At 33.8% G+C, this 17,910-nt stretch overlaps 1 protein-coding gene and 1 pseudogene across 1 annotated transcript; one reads left to right on the top strand and one right to left on the bottom strand.

The window, feature by feature from the left end:
* The first annotated feature begins 5,053 nt into the window (after positions 1-5,053).
* LOC110651310 (uncharacterized) lies at positions 5,054-15,936 on the top strand. The gene is made up of 6 exons (XM_058145788.1): positions 5,054-5,341; positions 6,274-6,401; positions 6,712-6,815; positions 6,910-6,997; positions 7,227-7,288; positions 15,487-15,936. The coding sequence occupies exons 1-6, from the start codon at positions 5,229-5,231 to the stop codon at positions 15,637-15,639; spliced, it is 648 nt and encodes a 215-aa protein (XP_058001771.1). The 5' UTR covers positions 5,054-5,228; the 3' UTR covers positions 15,640-15,936.
* A 1,048-nt stretch (positions 15,937-16,984) lies between these two features.
* On the bottom strand, positions 16,985-17,224 carry LOC131179480 (ATP synthase small subunit 6-A, mitochondrial-like; annotated as a pseudogene).
* Positions 17,225-17,910: the final 686 nt, after the last annotated feature.

Raw genomic sequence — 17,910 nt, forward strand, 5'->3', positions numbered from 1 at the left:
TTGATGTATGCTCAAGTGTGTACAGACCTAATACTGCATATGTTGTTGGTGTTCTTGATTGATATTTGTCTAACCCTGGGCTAATGCTTTGGGTTGCTGTTAAGAAAGTTTTAAGGTACTTGCAAAAGACAAAAGATTATATGTTGGTTTATAGACAAGTTAATCACCTTAAGATAGTTGGATATTTAGACTCAGATTTTGCAGGTTGTTATGATTATTTGAAATCTACATTGGGGTATGTGTTTATGCTTACTAGTGGAGCTATTTCATGGAAAAGTGCTAAACAAACACTAATTGCTTCTTCTACTATGCAAGCTAAATTTGTTGCTTATTATGGAGCTGCAACACAGGTAGTGTGGCTTAAAAATTTTATTTTTGAGTTTCTTGTGGTGGACTTCATTTCTAAACCACTTCCAATTTATTGTGATAATAGTGTTGCTATGTTCTTTTCAAAGAATAATAAGAGTAATAGTGGTTCTAAATATTTAGAGATCAAATATCTCACTATTAGAGATTTAGTGAAAAAAAGGGATATAGAAATAAAGCATATTGATACTGAGTTAATGTTTGCTAATCCACTAACCAAGGGTCTTAAACCTATAGTCTTTAAGGGACATGTTAGTAACATGGGTGTTATGGAGTCTTTTGATGTTTTTGGTTAGTGGGAGCTTGGTTTTGTAATCAACTCTTTTGAGCAATTATATACATGATTTTATCCATATAATCAATATTTGTTTGAGATGGAAATATGTGATTGTTTGATGATCATCATTTGTGATATTATATTTGTTTATGTTTGCTCATTAATTAATGGTATGTCATGAGATATGTGTTAAATTCTTAAGAAATATGTGGTTTAGTCTTAAATGTTGTTTATAGCCAATATGCACGTTTCCATTGGTGTTTCTGAAAATAAGTGGCTTATTGTGTATTTCTCTTGCTTATTCCTAAGGTTTTGTGTTAAAAAAGAAATCATTGAGGACTGATAATAAAATAGCAAATTAATCACATTTGAGTGTTATTTTCTTGCTACACTGTCATACTGTAATCTATGTCAATTAAATCATTTATATTTATAACCATGGATTGGTCTTATGTCAATAAAGAGCATAATTACTGTCATGATTTGATATTAGTGATTTAATATGGATGAAATTTATAGAGGTGTTATTTTTTAAACGGTATGTTTTCAAAATTGGTGACCACATTTGTGTTTTACTATTCAGTCTGAGAGTCATTTTTAAAATTGTTTTAAAAAAAAAAACCACAATTAATATTGCCCAAGTGGGAGATATAAGAATTTATTATATGGGCTACTATTAATTATGGATTATTTTAATTTGTGAAAATAGATCTAATAAATACAGTTTAGAGTATGTGCATGGAGCCCAATTTATGTTTTTTTTTTTGTGATCACTTGCGTAATTGTCTTGAGCACCTCTATTGGATCAGTATGGTAAAGTAGTTAAAAGTGTAGACCTAATCCTTTAAATACATGTGATGGGAAGGTCCATAGGATTCTCTATAAAAATAGGCTAGGTCCCTTCTCCGTCCTTAAAGAGATAACAAATTGATTGGCTAGTCCTATTGAAAAGCCACTATGAGAGGAAGATCTAATTTTATTTGGATAGTTGTGATTGCAGAAATACAATGAGTCAAATCGCTAACTCTACTTCAAATCTAAAATAAGGTACATAAAATTGTTTTCGCTTAATTTTGTATATATATATATACTTTGTGTTTTAAATTTATGTACTAGATCCTAATTATTAATTTTTACATAATGCAGCTAGACTTACATTTGTCACTCTCTTTTTCACTCCCTTCATTGTTTGTTATCTTTTCCCTTTTAAACTCTCATCTTCTCTCAGGACTTGCTTAACCTTCTCTGTCAAAGCAACCATTATATGACTTCCTCTGCTAAGAAGGCAACTTAGGGAACAAATTGACATTCAATTCATCCAAAATAATGACAACATCTTGAAATTTTTTTTCCTGAAAAAGAAATTGGTGAAAAGAGGAGAATTAGGGTACATGACATATTTTTAATGCCCTTATATCTCATCTATATCTATGTCATATATCAATTTCAGATTAATTATAACAATAATTATATAATATGTAAATGAAAATACGCATTAACCTATACATAAGATTATTTTATTATAATTAAATAAAAATAATAATAATGATAAATACTAAATATATTAAATTTTTTTTCAATTTGAATATGACTAAAAGGTATTTACTATTTTAAATATAAAGAATTATACTTTAATATACTCCAAATATAAGGCATAACAAAAATAAATTTAAGAAAATTTAAATATATAAAAATATTGTGTCATGATAATTTCATAGTATGATAATAAATAACTAAATTTAATTGACTATTCAAAATTAAAAAATTATAATCATAACATATCATATAAAAAAATAAAATTTTACGTATACAAAAGTAAAACATGAAAATGTAAAATAAGTAAAGACAACGTACAGTGCACATTAATAACAAAAAACTAGTCTATCTATCTATATCTATATTTATACTATATAAATGTGAGAAGAGAGAGGGAGAACATTAATTTTACAAAAAGTATCCTTTATTTTTTAAATTAATTATAATTATATTTTTATTATTTAAATTAATTTTAATATTTGAATAAATTTAAAATTCTTAATTTTACTGTTTATATAAATTTAAAATTTTGAATTCCACTTATATTATAATTTCAATTAAATATAAAATTTTAGAAGAATTAATTAATTAAAATAAAAAATTAATAAGTAAAAAATAAAAAAATATAATTAATTTCTAATCGATTTATGATAATATATTTATTAGGGCTGAGCACAATACGGTTCAAACCGAAAAACTGAACCGAACCAATTCAATTCGGTTCAATCGGTTCGGTTTTAAAAGTTAATCGGTTCGGTTCGGTTTTAATTTATAAAAATTTCAGTTATTTCGGTTCGGTTCGGTTTTGAAGAGAAAAAACCGAACCGAACCGAATAGTGATTTATATAGTCAAATCGAACTAAATCGAACCGAATCGATTTTTGAATTAATTTATTTTTATGAAAAATTTATGAATTATATTTAATTTTATATATATTAATTATTTAATTTCATTGATTAATGGTTATTAGGTTCAAACCAAAGTTAAAATTAGACCAAATAACTTGAAAATCAAGTCTAAATTAAAAAATCAATCAAAAATCAAACTGATCGGTTTAAACCGAACCGAATCGAATTAAAGCGATTCGATTTGATTCGGTTTTTCACTAATTTCGGTTCGGTTCGGTTTCTAAAATTGGCGGTTCGGTTTTGATAATTTAATTCGGTTCGGTTCGGTTCGGTTCGGTTTGAACCGATTGCTCACCCCTAATATTTATAATGTATACAAATGTGAGAGGGGAGATATTGGTTTTGTCAAAAATACTCATAGTGATTTGTTAATATGACAACAAAAAACAAAATTTAATTAGTCATTAAAAATTAATTTATTTTAAATTTTTATTATTTAAATTAATTTTAAAATTTATATAAATATAAAATTCTTAATTCTATTTATATTTAAATTGTATTAGTTAAGTTTTTAAATTATAATTCAAAATAAAATTTTATAAAAAATAACTAAAATCATAAATTTATTTTTTTCAAAATCGTTACTTTATATTTTTTTTCAAAAGTTTTAGTTTGTTTCGTATAAAAATTAAATAAAAATAAGAAATTCACTACTATTATCAAATTTAATGAAAATAAATTAGAAATTTATTTTTTTAACTTGATAATAGAAAATTGGAATTTAAAATAATTTTAAGTTTCTTTTTTTGACTTTTTTCTTTTCTGTATGATTTTTAATTAATCAACAAAATTTATTACTTTATTTTAATATATATAAACAATAAGACGATAGAAAAAAATTATACTTAAATATTATGTCAACAAAAATATACTCAGTTGCTGCTTGTTGACAAATTGCAAATATATCTATGTTTATATATATATATTCTAAATAATGATGATAGATCAAAAATAAAATAGTGATATTTGCTTGCATGATGGAATGATTGATGATCTTTGCTGCTATGACTGTTCACATACATATTCACTATTATTTTTTATTTTAATTTTTTTCTTAATTCTCTGAGTTTTATGAATATTGATAACTAATTCTCTATTTAATTATTGATATAAAAAAATTGATTTAATAATTTACATTTTCGATGTAAACAAAATTATATTTTATATTTTCATTGATATGTCCTAGATAATTTCTACTATTTTAATTTGTGTTGGTTTTATTATATAGAATATATACAATAAATAAAGAATTAAAAGTAAATTCATAGAACATATACATTATTAGAATCTAGAACAATTATATTTGTATATATATTTATAGTCACAATCTAAAATTGATGGCATGTAAATGGCTATATTTATAATTTTCAATAATTCATGAGAGATATCTTATTTTTTTTATGATATATATTCTTAAGTAATGAGTATGAAAATTTTCTAAAATTACATATAAAAAAATTAAATTATAAATATAAATAAATATAAATGAGTACAACGATGCAATGCACATTGTCAAAAAATTAATATATAAATGTATGAACTGGAGGGAGATATTAGCATTATCCAAAATGTCCTTAATTATTTATATTATTTATAATTATTTTATTTTATTATTATTTAAATTAATTTAATTTTTACATAAATTTAAAATTTTGAATCTAATTATACTTAACTTCCACTTAATTGACATTATTTATAAAAGATTAATTAATACAAATATTAAAAAATTATAATTCTAATGAAATTAAAAAAAAAAACCATAGGAATAGCTTTTTTTCACAATTTTTGTCCTAATTTAATTATATTAATAATTTAATTTAATTAAATGATTCTTAATTGCGGACATATTTAGTAATTCGTACTTTACTCACACGGGCAAACAAAGAAAGTGGCCGTACACACTTCAAATTTCAAAGCGTCGTCGTTTTGAGGTCGACGTTAGGCGTTAGCTTGACCAAAACAGCGTTTGGATTACGCCCAGTGTTGTCCAGTTTCGCTTTCTGCGATTCTCAAAATTAAAAGAGAGAAAACCCTAACGAAACAGCACACACAGATTTTGAATTTTGATTTTGAGAAAGAATCAGAGAGAGAGAGAGAGAGGAGGAAGAGGAGGCGGAGGTGGAGGTGAAGAAAACAAAAAATGGTGTTCTATTTCAAAGCCCGTCCAGAGGTAGGAGATTACACCATTTTTATGGGTCTCGATAAATACGAGAACGAGGAGCTTATCAAATACGGTTTCCCTGAAGACATTTGGTACTTTTATTTAACAGTTTAATTTTATTTATTTTTGTTAAATATTAATTGCAATTTGTTGATTTTACTTCTCAATTGCCCTTTCTTTTGAGTAAATTTTTATGCTTGATGATGTACTAGTCTTGATTAAATTATCAAGTGTGATGTTTTGATTCAATTTAACAAGGTATTGAGGTAATTGCCTAGAGGGTGACTTTGGTGTAATGGTAAATTATAGTCCGATTGTGACTCTGGAGATCATGTGTTCGTGTTACTAAAATAGCCTTTCTGCAAAGCAGGAGTGAGACTGCCTACGTTAACCCTCTTCAAAGCCCTTAACTAGGATGCTTCGTGTATTGGTTCACTTGCCTATTTGTTTTTGTATGATAGTGAACTATAATTGATTACCGGTTAATCCTTTATCGTAATTATTAAAAAAAATTCTGGTTCTAATAAATGGCTGTTGTCTTTTAACAAGTGATAAGATCATATCAGATGGTTAAAGGGCCATACTTTAAGGGAAAGTGATAACTCTATCAAGTCAATTTCATGCCTTGCACTGCAAAGCATCCAGTAATTGGAAGGGAAAGTGATTGAGTTAAGGAATCAAGGGGAAGAGATTACAAAATTTCCAAAAGCACGAAAACAAATAGGAAAAATTTTGGCTTATAATTAGAAAACGAAAAACCTTAAAAGCTTTAACTGTCTTGAGAAACACATGGGCTTGGATCTCTGATGCATTTTGAACTATGGAACACATGCCTGCGCTCATGTTCAAATTGCTGTGTAAGAGTTGTATGGTGGGTTCCCATCATCTATTTGTTTTCAAGACTGTTTTTTGAGAACCTTTCAGTAATTATTTATTCATTATTTCATTCATGATCTTCCCCTTTTTTCTGTTCCTCTAGCTAAAAGAGTAAAGACCTCTTCTTGGTGGTGTTTATTTGTTTCAGGTTCCATGTGGACAAAATGTCTTCTGCTCATGTTTATCTGCGACTGCACAAAGGGCAGACAATTGATGATATTAGTGAAGGTTTACTGGAGGATTGCGCTCAGCTTGTCAAGGCAAATTCAATCCAAGGCAAAATTTCTAAAGTGTCTTCTCATTTTACTGTGACTTAAATAATTGACTTCTACGCTTAGAGTCTGCCAAATAGCTTCTACTTCAACCTGGATTTTTCTGCTTTATATTATAGTATAACAGGCATACTGTCTTTTATCATCCATACCATGTTTGTAGCAAATAAGCTTATCTTACTAGCATGAGTTAGAAAGACTGTTATTACCTATTCCATTTAACAATGTATTTGTCTTTCCATTTAAGAATAAGAGCAATGCTATAGCCTACAGAATTATAATGACTTTGAAGTGGTTTACCTTTCACATTGCAGGCAACAAGGTGAATAACATTGATGTTGTTTACACTCCTTGGTCCAATTTAAAGAAAACTGCTTCCATGGATGTTGGCCAAGTCGGCTTCCACAATCCGAAGATGGTGAGTCATTTTGAGTTAATTCTTATGCTTTCTAGAATAATATTGTGTAGATATGTGAATGATAGATTTGTCTTATATTTTGGTGCTATTTTAGGTTCGAACTGTGAAAGTGGAGAAGCGTATAAATGAGCTAGTTAATAGATTGAACAGAACAAAAGTTGAAAGAAAGCCTGATTTGAAAGGTGAATTTATTAGCTCAGCCTCCTTTGTTTGCATAGCTTAAAGTCTAAAATAGTGCACCTTTAAAAAAAATTTGTTCTGTTTTTTAAGGAGAATTGAGAATGGTGAGTGATTACTATTTCTATTATTATTAATGTTTTATGCATCCTATTTCCTTCATTTGCTACACAAATTCTATTTGTTTGTCTCAATGTTGCTCACATTATTGTTATTCACCACATATCATTGCAGCTGAGAGGGAAGCAGTAAATTCAGCAGAAAGAGCAGAGAGAAAGCTTCAACTAAGGGATAAAGTGAGTCTTATATATTAATAGATGTGTGTGTGTGTGTGTGTGTGTGTGTGTGTGTGTGTTGTTTTTTTCCTTCTTTGGTCAATTTTATATCATCAGGATAAGAGATTCTTAATGTATGACACAAACTGGTTGTACTCTCTCTAGCATTGAATGGCGACAATGCTAGTGGACTGGCTTTTGGTACATGAGATATTAATTTTAATTATACCTGGTAAAAGAGACTGCTTATGAACCTCATCTTGCTGTTGATCTTAAGTTAGGTTGACTTTGCATTAAAAATTTGGACATAGGGTTCCATTTGGATCCATAGGTTGAGATCTCAATATCACTCGCCTAATTTCATGATTAATGTGCTTGAATCAAGTTGCTGACATTTGAAATTCTAGATACGCAGTTTCAGTTTTGTTATGCATTTCTTAAATATTTTCATGCTTTCTTTCTACTTTACAAGAACTAGCATCAGAAATTAGATGCCTGAATTTTTAAATGAGATTGCAATAGATAACTTCCAGAACTCTCAAAAAATCGAATAGAGTTTGTTTAAAATATTCCAAGCATACGCTTCCAGCAATCTCTTAGCTCAATTAAGCTGTGAATGAAATTCTCCTAACATTTCTTGCAATCTTTAAATTTTCGGGATATGTTGTGACGATGATTGAAAATTCAGAAATGCAGAATTTTGGTGCTATATCATCAGTTCAATGTTCTACTACCTAGCATTTATATGTAAGTTGCTAGTTTTCCACTTGTTCCGTTTGTTTTGCCCCTTTCATATTTTCTTAGTATTCATACACCTGGCAGAGTGCACAGATGTCGCAAGGTATTTTGCGGTCGCCTGGACGGAAGCTCTTCATTGAAGTGGGAAAAGTGATGAGTCGTCACTTTAATTTTGAGGGAAATTAAAGAAAACCATTTGTGAAAATAAATTTAAAAAAAAACCACTTCAAAAACAGAGATTCTAGGTTCGGGGTCCGCATATGGGCGGGGAAGGTGTTAGGCACCCCGCCTCGTCCCTCAATGAAGGTAAACAGATTTAATGTTATGCTCTTTCATAAATTAAAAGGATAATTAGGGGATTGGGATAGTGATGATGTTAATCCTTTGTGCAAAATAAAGAAATGTTTGATATTTCACTTATCTTGGGTTGCCCAGGAACACAAGTTCGTGAGGTGGCCCTTTAGTGAATAAGTGTTTGAGTGAGATTGTCTTGTGTATTGGGGTCATGTCATTTAGTTTGAATTTTATCAAGAGAGCTCGGGCAGGGAACTTCTCCCGATCTCTAGGCATATTTTATTAAGAGTTTTGAACGGGAGATTTCAGATAAGAACTCTCCTCCGATCTTCCTGTTTTAATTTAGGCGAGAATCAGGTAAGAACTCTCCCCTGATCTCTTAAGGTGTTTGATTTAAAATTTGATGAAGGATCTCGGATAAGAACTCTCCTGCAATCTCCGCGTTTTTATTTGAATGAGGATCAGGTAAAAACTCTTCCTCGACCTCTTTGGTTCAAAATTTTAAATGGAGGATCTCGGATAAGAACTTTCCTCCGATCTCCGCGTTTTTATTTGAATGAGGATCAGGTAAGAACTCTCCCCCGACCTCTTTGGTTTAAAATTTTAAATGGAGGATCTCGGGTAAGAACTCTCCTCCGAGTTCTGTGTTTTTGCTTGAATGAAGATTAGGTAAGAACTCTCCCCTGACCTCTTAAAGTATTCGGCTTAAAGTTTTAATGAAGGATCTCGGATAAGAACTCTCCTTCGATCTCCGTGTTTTTGTTTGAATGAGGATCAGGTAAGAACTCTCCCCCGACCTCTTAAAGTGTTATCAAGGCGAAAGGCGACAGAGCACCTTATGGCCTTAGGGGAGAGGCGAGAGGCGAGGCAAGAGCCTTTTTGAAGAAAAGCGCTATAATCTTAATTGCCAAAATTACATATATATATGACACACACACACACACACACATATATATATGTAATTTTGGCAATTATGATTATAGCGCTTTGCTTTGTGCACGCGCACACACACACACACACACACACACACATATATATATATGTAATTTTGGCAATTAAGATTATAGCGCTTTGCTTTGTGTACTTATAACAATGCCTATATAAATTAAACAATTAATTAATAAAAATAAAAAGTAAAATAATCAAATTAATAATAAATTAATAATTCCTATATAAAATGAACAACTAATTAACAAAAAAAAAAGTAAAACTAATTAAATTAACAAGAATAACAATTAAAAAGTAAATTAATTACAAACAAATTGACAATACTCATATTAATTAAACAATAAATTAATAAGAACAAAAAGTGAAATAATCACATTAACAATAGAATAATAATTACTATATAAAATAAACAACTAATGAGAATTAATATCTAATTAACAAGATAAAAAGCAAAATTAATCAAATTAACAAGAATAATAAGTAAAAAGTAAATTAATTACCATAAATTAACAATACCCATATTAAATAATCAACCAATCAATAAGTAAAATAATTAATTTAACAATATTCATGTTAAATAATTAAATAATTAACAAGTAAAATAATTAATTTAACAATATCTATAAAATTTAAATAATTAATTAATAAAAATAAAAGGTAGAATAATTAAATTAATAGCAAGTAATTAACTTATTAATAAAATCAAGCACAGAGAAGGAGAAGGAAAGGAAAAAAAAAAAAGAGAGGGCAGACTGCTTACATCGACAGCGTAACAGGGTAAGAAGAACCGAAGAACCCAACCAGGAAGGAGGAGGAGGAGGAGAAGGAAAGGAAAAAAAAAAAAAATTTGCAGTGCTGCTGCGTTTTCCAAAGAAAGTGCAGGAGAGGGAGAAAGATAGGATGACAGAGGAGAAAGAAGATAGTAGAAACAGAGGAGAGAGAGAGACAGACAGACATACCTTGACTTGCAGCTCTGGAGGTGGAGGCGACACTGTCTTCCTTTTCTTTGTTGGCAATAGGTAAGTGTATAGGGTTTTATATATTTGTCTTAAAAAATTAAAAAAAAAAAGGGATTCTGCCTGTTTTAAAGAGGCGACGCCTCTCGCTCGCTTGGTTTCTCGTCTCACTGGCATGAGGCGTCGACTCTGGAGGTGCCAAGAGGGGCGACCCAGTCGAGGCGGCAGAGGGGCGCCTCGCCACGCCTCTCGCCTCGCCTGGGCGCCTCCCACGCCTTTAATAACACTGGTGTTCGTGACATAAGACCGAACTTTTCACTGATCTCGTATGTGACTACCTTGTCCGAACTCTTTGGCTGGCTACATCCGTTCTCTCTCGGTTACTAGTCTGGGTTCTTATCTCGATTCCTGCTCTATTATGCTATTTTCTAGACTCGCTTAGTAGCCCGACCTCATGACTTTTCTCCTGATTCCCTATTCATTCTTTGATTATTTTTACTTATTCAAAAGAAACTATCACGTGAGGATATTGCTACTAAATTACCTATAAGTTACCCGCAACCGAAACAACTATATTCGAAGGAAATAAAAACTAAGAACAAATAAATAACGTGAACTTATAAAGGGAAAAAGTAGACTCAAGAGAATAAATATCGGCCTGGGGGATCTACGTGGGATCTTTAGTATGATTGGATTTAATGAAAATTTCGAGAATAAAAGCAAAGAAAGTAAAACGTGAGCGTTCGGCAAAATGACAGTCTAGGCACTTACCTGTGTGAGGTCGAGGCTATCAAATTGACTATGGAGATCACAAGTATTGTAGAGTTGAAAGCTGGTGATACAAGGACCAATGCTTACTTCGAGATTGCAAAAACCAGGTTAAAATGCAGTTGAATCGAAGCGACAGAAACTGGGTCAGAATGAGATCAAGCTGAAAGAATAATGTGTTGATGTTGGGGTGATGAAGACGAGACTGAACAGAAATGGTGTGGTAGAGTGACGAACAAACTGAAAATGAAGGATTTCAGGGTTCGAAAACTCTATCAATTGAGATACTCGAGAAAACTAGTTTCTGAAATTTCTCAATTTTTATGCAAGCTTAGAATGGCAAAGCAACAATACTGAATTAAATTTCAGAGCCTTTCCACTATAATCACCACCACCCTTTTTTTGTCCGTCCCTCTACAGTATTGCATGCAGGTATTTATAGGGAACGGGTGTTCCTAATGAAGGTCAGGATCTCTTCTGGGGAGATGGAAGGTTTGGATTTAAAAGGACATAATCCGATGTCTGAGAATTGAAGGGAATCAAAATGGATGGTTGAGATCCTATTCAGAATATCTATCCTTTCTTTTTTTTAATCCAACGGCTCAGGGTCTTTTCTGTCAAGACGGATTCGAAGGCCGGGAATAAAAGGCGCCGGTCCTGTCGTCTACTTTTTGATCCAAGGGTTCTGGGTTTGTCTTTACAAGTAAGATCAACGTTGGAGATTGAGATGTACAGGACTGCCATAACTGTCTTGGCGTCTGTCAGCAATGTGGGCGATTCTGCAAATGAGGCGTGCGGTGAAGATTTGATCACGCCTGCAACGCTTTAACTATCTCGGCCCTGATTATGAAGAAAGTTATTGGAAGTCTTTTGTCCTCTTGTTGCTTTCTGATCTCTATTCCTTCCGATCTCTCTATTATAACTCTTTTCCAATCTCTCTCACATCGGGTCCCTCATCGCTTCCTAATTTGAGATCGCCCAAACGATGAAATTTGATCTTTGAAGATTCTCTCAAGGGTGTAATCCGATCTTTTGGGATCGCTCAAATGATGTAATCTGACCTTATGGAAATGAAATGAAATTTTGTTTGAAGGTCATTATTTAATTATCGCATTGGTTAATTTTCCGATCTCTGGTGTGCATATCCGATCTGGTCTCTAATTAAATCGTCCTTAGCCGATCAGTGACTCTGAACATTTGCCCTAATCCGACAGTCTTAGCTAACCGATCTCATTTTATTTTACTCATTGCGTTTTTGGAACCTTCCCGCAACGTGTCAGGAAAGCGGGCGGATTCCGCTAACCGATTCGTTACTTGGGACTTTGTGAGCATTGAATGCTCAAACGGGTATAAATAGGAGGAGGGTCCATCAGTTGCTCCTCTATGTCACTTTCAACACTCTGCTAGCAACTTCAATTTTCTCTCGTTTCTTCAAGTTTTTCCGGCACTGACCACATTCTGGTAAGGGTTTTAATCATTCTCTTAGTTAAACTTCTTTTATTTCTTTGAAAATGAGCGGCGCCGAGGGTCAGAGAGCGGCGAGCCTCCCTTCCGTCCATATCTCTTGGACGTCGGACGAAGTTGATGTGGTCAGGCTAAGTGGGCGACCTGAGCCTCCTACGACCTCTGCTTCAGCCCATGGTCAAGCGGCACAATCAAGACGGACAGCTTCCTCTGGGAGAAAATCTTTCCGTGAATGAGTTGCCGTCAGTCCTTCAAGAAACCGATCTGCAACTCATTAGTCAGGAGTACAACCTTCGGACCGACTCGTACGAGCTTATCAGATGTCATGGCGATCTCCGAGCCGATCACTTCTTTGAAGAAAATGATGCGATCATGGTGTATGAGGAGCAATTAAAAGCCGGGCTTCGGTTTCCCCTTAACGACTTCTTCAAGGACGTTCTGAAGTTCCACCACGTATGTATAGTCCAAGTACATCCGAATTCTAGTGGCTTTTAGAGGCTTATGCCGGGCTAAGAAGCTCGAGCATACAGCGAAGGTTTTTGCCGAGCTGCATAGGCTTATTCGTCGAAAGGACAACGAGTATTGGTTCTTCCAAGCCAAACTGCATTGTGTGCTTTTTACCGATCTTCCCTTTTCACTGAAGAATGGGAAGAATCGCTTCTTTATGTTGAGGAACAAGATTCCGAACGGTTTTGAAGGTTTTCCACGTAGTTGGCAATATCTGGCCCCCTCAATTCCAAAGAAGGTCGCCTTGAGTAGGGACGAGGGTGCCATGGTAATGGAATTGAAGGATCAGGCGGCCACTCACAAGTATTCGTGCTTATACGCTGTTATGGCCGAACTGAGATGGTGGCTAATGCGGATGATCACCAATGAAGACTATAAACTGCAGTTCTCTGACCTCGGACCGGGGACCGGTATAACCTAAATCTTTAGTCTCCTGATTTAGGTAATCTCACTAACTGTTTTTCTGTGCAGAAATGGCTAGAGGCGAAAGCGCAAAGGAGAGTCACAAGCGGAAAAGAGAGGTCTTCCGGAAGGTACGAGGAATGAAGATCGCTGCGGCATCACAGACGCCAAGGCGGGATTCGGGAGAAGTGCCGGGAGACTCGTCCCGACCTTCGGGACAACTGGTCCCAGAAGTAGAGGTAGCTCCTTCTCTCCCTCGACAAGAAGAGCCACCACCTCCACCTGTTCCTTCAAGTGCTGAAGTTGGGTCTTCCCAACCTACCGTGAGGACCCTTTCTCGTGGTACCCAAGTCCTCATTCATTCTGTGGAGAAGAATCGATCCGTTCGGGAGAATCCGAGCTTGGCCAAAGTTCTGGGTGCTACCATATGCCTCCAGGAGGACCAGAACAGGCTGACCTCGGGTGGCATTAACGATCTTCTGGCTCAAACGATGAGTTTGAGCATAGAGAGCCTGGTGAATCAGCACATAATCAGGGAAAAGGCTCATCTTCTGAGACAGGAGATTCTGAAAGCAGTCCAGGACGCTGCTTCCGCTCGAGCCCAACTTTCATCTACCCAAGACTACATTGCTGAAATCGAAGGTCGGATGAAATCCTACGAGGATAAGCTGGCCGAACAGGCTCGTGAACTTAGGGAAGCTCGGTCGCTTCGAACTGCCGACGTCGCTCGTCTTACTGAGGAGCTCAAAGCGAAGGAAGAAGAGGCTGTGACGAGGGAAGTTGGTGCTTATGTGAATGCACACAGCGATCTTTTGGCCGAGCTCGAGAGGCGTTATCCTGGGGAAGACTTCTCCTGGATGGTGGATCTTGCTCCCAGAGACGAAGAGGGAAGCGAGGAGGAAACCGAGGGAGAGAGAGAGGATGAGCGAAATGTTAATGTAGAATAAGCCGGGGCTGACCCTCCAGCCGAATGACTTGTATTTTTATTTTAAGATGAAATGAAATCTCTTTTGTTCAATTTCTTGATGAGATCAGAAAGTATTCAAATTGTATGAGTGTTTGATTGTTTGAACGTATTAGGACATCAAACTTAAAAGAGATTATTAATCTAAGTATAAGAGGTCGAAAAAACATTGTAACCATGAGATTGGCCTAAGCCGAGACCGAACACCGGATATAACTTTAGATCATTAAAATTGAAAACTTGATTTGAATACTTAAGATCGGAAACACTATTAAGTCGAACTGAAACTTTAACTTTATTAAACGATTTTTCACAATAATTATAAAAGAGAGATCGGAAATAAGACAGGATGGCATGGAGACATGATATTGGTTTGATCTCCTTTGTCGAGAGATCGGAAAGCATCTGACTAGATGCGGGATCGGTTTATTTCCTGATCTAGTCACTTGTAACCGAAGAATGTCGGTTGGGGGTTGATTTTCAAAGTTCATTGACTTCGGTGATCGGCCTAAATATGGTGTCGACAACAGAGATGCTTCAAATGTTGATAAATTTGTGGTGGGTGCTCTCTCACCTGTTCTATTGACAAGGCTTTTGGCTTAAATGAAAGGTCAACTTAATGAAAGAGGAGATTGCATCGATGCAGATGTTTGGTTGGTTGTTTTTTGTGCATCTTTCTCTTCATTGTTTAGAGAAAATTAGTCCTTTGATGTTGATGTTCAGTAAATATCAGTGTTTTCATCTTCATCTTCCATGAATTTGAAATGTCAAAGTTTATTTTCCCATGTATGATTGTTAGGATAGTTTCTTGGTTTATTGGTGGTTTATTGCACCTGATCAACTTCTAATTCTTAGTTTTGAGTTTGTACTTTGTATCTGAGAAGCCCCATCCTATCCTCTCCCCTGATCAATTGATGCTTCCTTTAAAATGTACTGAAAAGATAGTCTCTATCCTATCCTGTCCCTTTTCATTTGTAAGCATTTGATTGCAGAGTCTCAGATTTAGAAACTTCTATTTGCTCTAATTGTTAAAGTAACATTTGTATTTATAGGAAAATGTAACTTCTGCTTACTTTGTCACAAGGAGATGAAAAATGGAAGGGCTTGTTGGAACCATATTTCCACATTTTGTTTATTGCATGCAAGTGTCAATAAAAATCTAAAACTCCTTTCTGCAGAAACGACGGGAGGAAATTGAAAGGCTTGAAAAGGAGAGACAGGCTGAGATAAGGAGCTACAAAGGTTTAATGGTTTCCGAAAATATGACATCTAACAAGCAGATTGCAGCAGAAAACAAGTCCTTGCAGGAACTGGAAGAGGACTTTATGTAAGCACAATTGTATGTAACTGTTATACCAAACCTGCTGCTCCTCAAGAATTGGGTTTTTCATTCAGTGTGTAACTCTAGATTCCTTCCTGCAAAAATCACCTAAGTTTCCAGCCTGTAGTTCCATGATATTGGTAAGAGAAGTTCAGAAAGAAAAATGTCTAATGCCAGCATTTGGCAGAGGGTGGGGTAGCGGGGGAGATAACTTTCTTTATAGCGACCATAAATTGTAATTTGATGATGATAAACATGAACAAGACTTGCATTGATGATTAATGTGTGATAAACTGCTGTTTTTGCAGTTGTGGCTTGTTATCCAAATGACCTTTTTACCCTTTTATGCAGCACATAAGCGTGCATGTCCATGGGATGTGATATGTCAGCTTGCTTTCTTTCATGTCATGCACAAAAATGCATTCTAATCTGATTATATTGATCAAGTGTTTTGAAGTTTTAAGTATTAAGTTTTAGAGAATTGGTGTACTGATTTAATGTTCTCAATTACCTTCAAGGATTTTGAGAAATAATTTGATTTGCTGATGACTCCCTTTTCTTGTGATGGTGTTCTTCAAAATTAACACATGTATCTAGACTATTCAAAAATCAATGGTTTAATCCTAAATATGACACAGATTTTCATTTTGACCACGTCAAAATACAGGGATTAAACCATTGAGTTTTGAAAACTAATGGAATGTGTTAATTTTGATAACTTAGGGGCAAAGGAGTAATTTAGCCTAATAAAAAATGTTTTTCCATTTGTTGCTTAAGAATCTTAATTTCTTGGGAAAAAAAAATTTCTCAAAATTCAATCTTAAAATTTCAAAACTAAACCATTCAAAAATAAAGAATGAAAAACCCTAATTTTATGCAAAACTCAATCTCAAATTGTCGAAATGCAGATCTCTATTTCTATTAAACGTTAAATCCTTATAAGTCCAAATAGCAATCAAGAGAATGAGGCTAAATTGTATCTATTGTCCCTGAATTTAAGGGATTAGTTTATTCTGTTCTTGAATTTCAATTTATTATAATAAAATTTCTTAATTTCAATTTATTTCCTTAAAAGTCTTTGTAACTTGCAATAAGATATTTGCAATGAAAAATAATGAAATTATCCTTTTTACCTTCTTATTCCCACTTATCTTTTCTCCTATGACACTAACCTACCCTACCAGCCTTCTCAATTATCAAATTCTTTCTTCCTTTATTTCTCTTCTTTTTTTTATTTATTTATTTTTTTATTCAAAACATTGTAAATTTCAAATGACAAAATCTTATAAAAGTAAAATATCAAACCATCCTTTCCCCAATGAGTACATTGCTGATCACTTTGCTGGGTTTCCAATTCATCTCTTGTACTTCTAGACGAAAGGTGAATTTTTTGCATCCTCCTCTATAAGGCCAAGAGAGAACTTGGTGATGAGGGTTCCAATTACGGCAAAGCCGACCAGGAACAGCCTGTTCCTATTGAACTTTCGCTTGAAGAAGATGGGCCACGGATCGTACCACTTAGACATCTTTTCTCTCTTTTCTTTGGTCAACCTCTCTCTACTTCTGATGATGGTTAGCGGCTCTGGTAGCGACATTTGTAGTTTTGGTAAATATTTCATTTTAGCCTAGTTTCGAGGGATAAAAGAATGGTTCCTCTGTTTCTCTTCTTGAATGGCCTCTATTCTCAAATTGCTTCTATTCTCTTCTTAAGTCATTGAAGATGATTCCCTTTACTCTGCAAGTCTTTCGTATCTTCAACCTCCATCCTCAAACACATCTTTATCTGCGTCCCCCATTTCACGTCTTCAAGCTCGAGATTCAACACATACAAATTCGATGTTTTTGAGCAAATTCGACACTTCCATAGTTGGTTTGTCTCCATTCAACCATCTCTTTTACTCCTCCATCAATGGATTAAAATTTTCTATTATCTCCATCAAAACCTTGTCGGCCATTATTTCTGGGCAAAGTTGGGTCACCTTGTTGGGTTTTGTTTGAATGTTCAAGAACTGAGTTTTGTTGGATTAAAAGAGTTGTAAGGTTTTATGATGTCTAACTGTTAAAAATTGTTGGATTTTGTACACTTGTATGCTTATTGTTGAAATTTTAAGATTTTGTATTTTTGGATTGTTAGAATTGTTGGGTTTATTATTTGGTTGTTGAAATTCCATATATTCTAGTTGAAATCTATGCATTTTAGTTGAAATTAATGGCATGGGAGCTGATGGATGTTTGATTTGAAATTCTGAAATTTGGTTAAAATTGGATGTTGATCTAAATT

The sequence above is a fragment of the Hevea brasiliensis genome, chromosome 4, assembly GCF_030052815.1.
Source record: "Hevea brasiliensis isolate MT/VB/25A 57/8 chromosome 4, ASM3005281v1, whole genome shotgun sequence".
NCBI classification, from domain to species: domain Eukaryota; kingdom Viridiplantae; phylum Streptophyta; class Magnoliopsida; order Malpighiales; family Euphorbiaceae; genus Hevea; species Hevea brasiliensis.